The sequence below is a fragment of the Lepidochelys kempii genome, chromosome 15 (assembly GCF_965140265.1).
Source record: "Lepidochelys kempii isolate rLepKem1 chromosome 15, rLepKem1.hap2, whole genome shotgun sequence".
Lineage (NCBI taxonomy): Eukaryota > Metazoa > Chordata > Testudines > Cheloniidae > Lepidochelys > Lepidochelys kempii.
In genome coordinates, this window is record NC_133270.1 from 18,472,586 (window position 1) to 18,479,475 (window position 6,890).

General features: G+C 45.3%; 1 protein-coding gene across 10 annotated transcripts in view; it reads right to left on the bottom strand.

Annotated features, from left to right (window-relative positions):
* FBRSL1 (fibrosin like 1) overlaps nt 1–5,953 on the bottom strand; it is a 757,721-nt gene extending 751,768 nt beyond the window's left edge. For 9 of the 10 annotated variants that reach the window (XM_073313637.1, XM_073313631.1, XM_073313632.1 and 6 more), the window contains exon 1: nt 5,141–5,953. In XM_073313637.1, the coding sequence (XP_073169738.1) occupies nt 5,141–5,434 (294 nt within the window). In that variant the 5' untranslated portion in view covers nt 5,435–5,953. The remainder of the gene's footprint in view (nt 1–5,140) is intronic. The other variant, XM_073313633.1, reaches the window with a different exon arrangement.
* Between the last annotated feature and the right edge of the window lie 937 nt (nt 5,954–6,890).

Sequence of the window (6,890 nt, forward strand, 5' to 3'; positions counted from 1 at the left end):
TACAAGATTTTTTAGGATCATAATTCCTCAAAAAACTGACTTTATAAATTGTCATTAGGCAATTAAACACTAATGAAAGTACTTTAAATGTTGGGAACCTGCCCTTTTAAACATGAGTGCTGCTTTATGGAAAAGACTTCATTACATCACGTTTGAAAACATACGTAAGATATGATCATAAATCAAAGGTTACACAGCTAGGTCAGTGGAACTAGCACAAAACCTTTGGAACAGGAAGTTAAACGCACTGGTTTTATCATCATTAAAAGATCAGAGCAAAGCACAGCGTACAACACACTCGTGGAAACAGCCTTATCAAGACAGAAGCCGAAGGGAAGACCACGCAATTACAGAGTCTACCCAGAAATTTAGCATCACTACTATACTTTCCAACCTGCTAGTCCGAAGTGCAACCCACAACAAGTAACCACCTGGTATCTCTGTTAGATCCCTTCGGAAAGGAAGGTTTGAGAGAACTAACACAATGTTAACCTCTTCAGGGTAGAGACTATCTACCTCTATGGCCCCAACCCTGCAAACACTTAAGTGCGTGCAGCCTCATGACTTCAGTGGGACTACTAACTTGTGTAAAGTTAAGCAAAAGTCTATGTCTTTTCAGGACTGGGAGCTATGTTTTCGCAACACCTAACACAAAGGAACTCTGATCCCAGCTGGGAGCTACCATAATATAAATAAAAAAATCTTAAATATTTCTTAAAGAGTTCCAGAGCTTTGTAAAGTTGATAATAAAAGCCAAAGAGCACACAGATATAACATTTACAAAAGCTTTGATTGAACAACTAGTCTCAAAGATCTCATTCATTTACATTCTGATGAAGTTCCCTTTTTAGCATTGTTTTTATACTTGAAAGGAACAAGTATGATCAGAGAGACGAGCCCTTAAATACAGACTCATTCATCTGGTTTTTCTCACTGTGATTCACCAATCACCTTCAAGAATAATTAGCAACTTCATCTAAATGAAATGAATAGATACGAAGAGAGAAATACTCACATATCATATCCATTCATTTCAAGATGCTGTTCAAAATTCCCCTCTGTTTTTAAACATCCCCCCAAGGATTTTCTTCATCCTCCTTCACAGACCACCTCTCACTTTTTCTCTCCCTGCTCATATATTACTGATCTCAATCAGATCACCACTGGTGCAAGAACCTTCTTCTCTGCAGCACGGGTCATCTAAATAGCATTCCTGTCGTTTACAATGTAGTTGTAGCCGTGTTGGTCTCAGGATATTAGAGACAAGGTGATCAGATAATATCTTTTATTGGACCAACTTCTGTTGGTGAAAGAGACAAGCTTTTGAGCCATAAGAACTCCATGTGGCTCAAAAGCTTGTCTCTCTCACTTCCTGTAGCTGTCCATCTTATTCTGCCTCCTCACTGACTCTCCCTTTCAGATTAAAACATTTATCTCACTTGCTTTACCTGCTAGTTAAGTCCCTCTACTATTTCTTTTAAACTCTGAAATTCTATTGAATTCTACTTAATAGTTTGTAAGATAAAGCTGCATTTTACCCTGGGTTTGAGGAGAGATTTGTATTGTGGGTGAAGGATATTTAAGTGCAGATGATGAGCTGGGGTAATTTCAGATTCTTATGCACAGAGAAGAACTGATGGTTTGCTACTGCTTTTTGTTTTGATCTTAGTTGGACTGATTTTTTTTTTTTAACATTATCTGCTTTAAGTTCTCTCTTGAGTAAAGGATACCTAGAACTTGGGATTCCTAAAATGAAGCCACAAGTAGATAGACACATGCAGAGACAACATCATCAGGTACCAAATGCCACTGGCAGCATTCTGTAGAGGTTTAATGAAAATTCAAAGCGCTACTTCTTAAAACTTAAAAAAATTAAATGAAACATCATAAAGTAACTAACTCCCTTGTAGGCAACAGCAAAATTAACTCCTGCCGGGTTCAGAGAGCTGGCATCTTCAGTTCAACATACAGGAAGAGTATATATAGCACCTACATTTACAAGAACATAAGGGTAGTGAGAATTTTTTTGAAGTGGGGAAGGGGATTTCACATTATTTGAGATAAAAAGAAAAAGAAAACCTTACATGCTACATACTTTTCTACCATGAGGTTCTCTCTAGCCATATAGCAATCCGATTTCCCAGGGGAAGCCCACAATTTAGCGAGCCTATTTAACCTAATCACAGGTCACTGTAAAACCAAATGAAAAACAACGCAAAGCAGCAATATGAGAAAGGATCATAATGAAGAACTGCCACATACACAAACAACTGCTCCTTTTTTGGCTTAAAAACGAAAAAAATTAGAAGAAGGCAACATATGTGTGCTGAATATGAAATTTAACCTTTATTCTCTTCATTCTCCTCAAATTTTATATGATTTTTATTTAAGCGGCCATCACAGCATCATTTTTGTCAAAATTTATGCACTGTAAAAGATGCTTCTCCTCAAAACCAGCGGAAGACCACCTGTTGTAGTCAAGTACACTACAGAGTATTGCTTTTTAGTATTCTAAATGACCTTACAGATTCAGTAATTTATCTGGGCATATGTTACTTTAAAGCAGTTTTGTCTTGTTAATTCTTTTTGCTTGCTGCTACATCAGAAATCTGCCAGGCATTATCTTTTGACAAAAACAGCACTGCACTTTTGTGAGAAAAATTCTCACAATGCACAGTAAATTTGTGCGTATTACTGGAATTTATTAAATACACAGATCACTAGGGCTTTCAAAATTACCTCACATGTGACACGTCTCCCAGTGCAACACATGAAAGAAACAAGCGAATTCTGCTTACACTATTTATTCTGACGAGCCAATTAAAATCTAAAATGAAGTTCATGTACTCTCTTGCATGTTGATAAAGACTGCAGAAATTGATTGCTTCTGAAATCTCACTTTGGATTCCGAGGGGACTGTCCTATAAAGCATCTTTACCATAGTTCATCCCCAAAACAAAAAGGTTTTCAGGGTTGTGGGGTTGTTGTTGTTTTTAATGTCACAGCTCTTCCTTTGTGCGCGATACTATTGCCCAGTTTAACATCTGGTTGATTTGATGGCTAATCTGGTACCATGTACAAACCATGAAATGCTCCCCCTCCCCTCTTTTGCCCCTGGAGGGACTGTACCATCATTTGAATTATATTTCCCGATAATGTGCTCATCATGGCAGAAAATTTCCCAAAGAAAATGAATTTTACTTTCTTCACTGACAGCTCTGAGAAACTCAGTGGTTTAATTGGACCTATCTGCTGATGTGTGCTTGACAATGAGCATGCCCAGAAAAAAACCAAGACAGGTCTAGACCATCTGTTTTAAAGCAACACAAAGCTGGATAGTTTGCTCATTATCAACTCAGACAGATATGAGTTGGTTTAAGTGTTAAGATATTATCTCACAACAGTTTCTGCTAAAGGCCATAGAACACCACACATCAGTTTATCATAAATCTTTTCTTTTTAAAACATTCCAGCATTTACACATTCAATATTGCTCAGCAGAGACTCAGCCAAATTTTCTTTTTACACGCATTAAAAGTCAGTTTCCCTGAACCAAAATTTTGCCAGCTCAGTCCCACTGTAGATTTACAGGGCACCATGCATTAGAAACATTCGTTCTCAGAACAGGTCCAGATACTGCTGCTGAGCAAGTTGCCCCCTTCCAAACACCATCACCATTTACCCTCCTAGTAATGAATTCCCAAGCAAAATACTCAGGGATTAGGGATAGAGAGGGGAAATTTAGGTCCAAAAGAGGTGGCAGTTTCTCTTAAGTGTAAAAGGATCATCTTTATGGTCCAAAGAAGTTGGTTCTGATCATCAGCTACTTGTTATAACAGACTTTATAAACCCACTGCTAACAAAGTGTGGGTGAGCAGAAAAATCATGGTAGCCACGGGGCCACAAACTATGGGAAAAGGAGCCTGTGTCCCAAGAGATTTGGTCTGGAAATCAGACAGGCTTTTTGGGAAACCTTCTGACAAAATAAGATCTTGATATGTGTGTGTAAACATTAAGAATGCTGTATTGATGTAGGAGAGGGCCAGAGAAACATGTCTAGGATTTTAATTTACTGTAATCCTTGTTAAGAAAGATACTAAAATGGCAGGAAATCCAAAGTATGAATAACCAAATACATTATTCAACGTGCTGTATTAAAAAAATGTGGTCAAGTGAATGAGGACACTATTATTGCTCATATTTATTGAGAACATGGTGAACTATTTTCTTTGATAAATGCCTTTTGATAGAGGTTTTCTCCTACCAACTCAAATTTTCCCATCACACACCCACAAAACAAAAATCAAAAGCCACACAAAGTGCTAGTTTGTCATTGTCCCTCTGAGAATATTAAGTTTCCTGCTTAATTTAGCTCAGACAAGACAAGCAGTATTTGCTCAGCAAATATTGTTTGTGATAAGTTTGACAAGCAATATTTTTGCCAACCTATTAACAGCAAGAAAATATGTACAGTCAATAAGAGATGAAGAATTTGTTCAATTACTTCAAAATTTGGGAATTACAACCAGGGGATTATTATCCATTTAAACATCTCTTTTTCCAGAAAACGTTAAACACTGGCCATTTGCTAACAGTCTCCTGAGAAAGATAAAGTAACATTTTGGCAATACAAATACAAACTTTAAAGGCCTAGAAAAAAATGGTTTTAAGTACTGACTCTACAATTCACAACGTCAGGTGACCGTCAATATACCCTGATGCACAAATATGTTGCATTCCTCCCATCAGATATTTGTCAGCCGATTAAAATCCTAAACAAACATTTAACTTGTCCTGATACTTGATATTAGTTGAAATGGAAAGTATAGGATTACCCACAAATACTGGCCTACAGCAACTTATGAATAGACATACAAGTACTCAAGAAAGACACTGGTGTTCATTTGCCATCCCTTTGACCACATACATACACAGCTCCCCCTCCATTTAAATTCCTTCAGGCTGACATCAGGATTAATGCACACAGGTAATTTACAAGAAGAAAGTTAATTGGTATTTACAATGGGGAGCCTAGATTCAGCGCCTCTATAAAGGTCCCATGCTTTTTCAGGAAACAATACCATTGCTCTGGACCATGAAACATACGAACACAAGAGAACCCATCATTCTGATCTCTTACCTCCAAGGCTTCTAAGGTATTGAAGCTGGCTATAGCAAACCCATCAATTAAATCCTCTTCTTGGGAGCTCGATTCCCGTCTCCTGCGCCTCGGAGGTCTGACATTTCTGGCGGTGGAAGCTTGGTTTGGGGGATTTGTACAGTTTTGGCTTGTATTTTCCTTGCCGGGGCTTTGCTCCTTTTCGGATGCCGAAGAAGGACTTTGATTTCGGGGATCCCTGGCATTAGCTTCCCTTCTCCTCACGCGGTCCCTTTGGGACCTTGATCTCCGGCTTTGCCTTATTTTCCCATCCATTTCCAAAACAGAAAAAGAAAAAGGGAAGGGGGAGATAAAAAAAAAATCACCCCCCCCTTCCTCACTCACCACTTCCCCTCCCCAACCCCCGAAGCCCTAAAAATCCTCCTGTCCAGACCCTCAAAATCCAGAGAGATTATAATCCACAGAGCAAGGCTGGGTGGTGGTGGTGGTGGTGGGAGGAGGGGGGGGGGGAAGAGACAGAAAAAAATTAAATCCACGGAATGACCTTGACAAAATACGCCCCCCCTCCAAAAGAAAACAGGATTAAAAAAGAAAATCTCAGCCCCTCGGCTTCACACCGGCAGCAGCAGACGGGATCCAGGAGAGCTCGACCCGGCTCGGGATAATCCAGCGGCGGCGGCTCTGCGCCCCCTCCCCCGGGGCAGCGACCGGCTCCGGCCCCCGATCCGCACCGCCAGCAGCCACGGGGGGCGGGGGGTTGCAACAATATCACTCGCTCCGCAACTTTGTTGCAATGAAGAGAGCGAGCGAGAGAGAGAAAATCCCGGTGCAGCCCCCGCCGCCGCCTGCAACCCCTCCTGCCGGGCACGGCTCCCCGCCCCCGGCACGGCTCCCCGCCTGCCCCCGCCCGCCGCCGGAGCACGCACGCCCCCCGCCCCAGCCCGGCCGCCCCCCAGCGCAGCCCCAGCCCCTGGACGCCTCTCAGTCGGCGCGCCCCGGATTCCGCCCCATTCTCCCCGAGCTGGGACGATTAGCACCGCCCGGCCGGCCGCGCATGAGCAGGGCTGCCAGCTGCGCGTCAGTCGCCGGCGCAGGCCCGGCCGTGCCCCGCCTCCCCCGCCCGGAGCCCCCCGGCCCGGCCCGGCCCAGAACCCCGGGGGCGCCCCGCCCCCTGCAGCCCAGAACCCCGGGAGCTTCCACCACCGCCCGGCCCAGAACCCCGGGGCGCCCCGCCCCCTGCAGCCCAGAACCCCGGGGGCGCCCCGCCCCTCCAGCCCAGAACCCCGGGGAGCTTCCACCACCGCCCGGCCCAGAACCCCGGGGGCGCCCCGCCCCCTGCAGCCCAGAACCCCGGGGGCGCCCCGCCCCTCCAGCCCAGAACCCCGGGGAGCTTCCACCACCGCCCAGCCCAGAACCCCGGGGGCGCCCCGCCCCTCCAGCCCAGAACCCTGGGGAGCTTCCACCACTGCCCAGCCCAGAACCCCGGGGGCGCCCCGCCCCTCCAGCCCAGAACCCTGGGGAGCTTCCACCACCGCCCAGCCCAGAACCCCGGGGGCGCCCCGCCCCCTGCGGCCCAGAACCCCGGGGGCGCCCCGCCCCCTGCAGCCCAGAACCCCGGGGAGCTTCCACCACCGCCCAGCCCAGAACCCCGGGGGCGCCCCGCCCCTCCAGCCCAGAACCCTGGGGAGCTTCCACCACCGCCCAGCCCAGAACCCCGGGGGCGCCCCGCCCCTCCAGCCCAGAACCCTGGGGAGCTTCCACCACCGCCCAG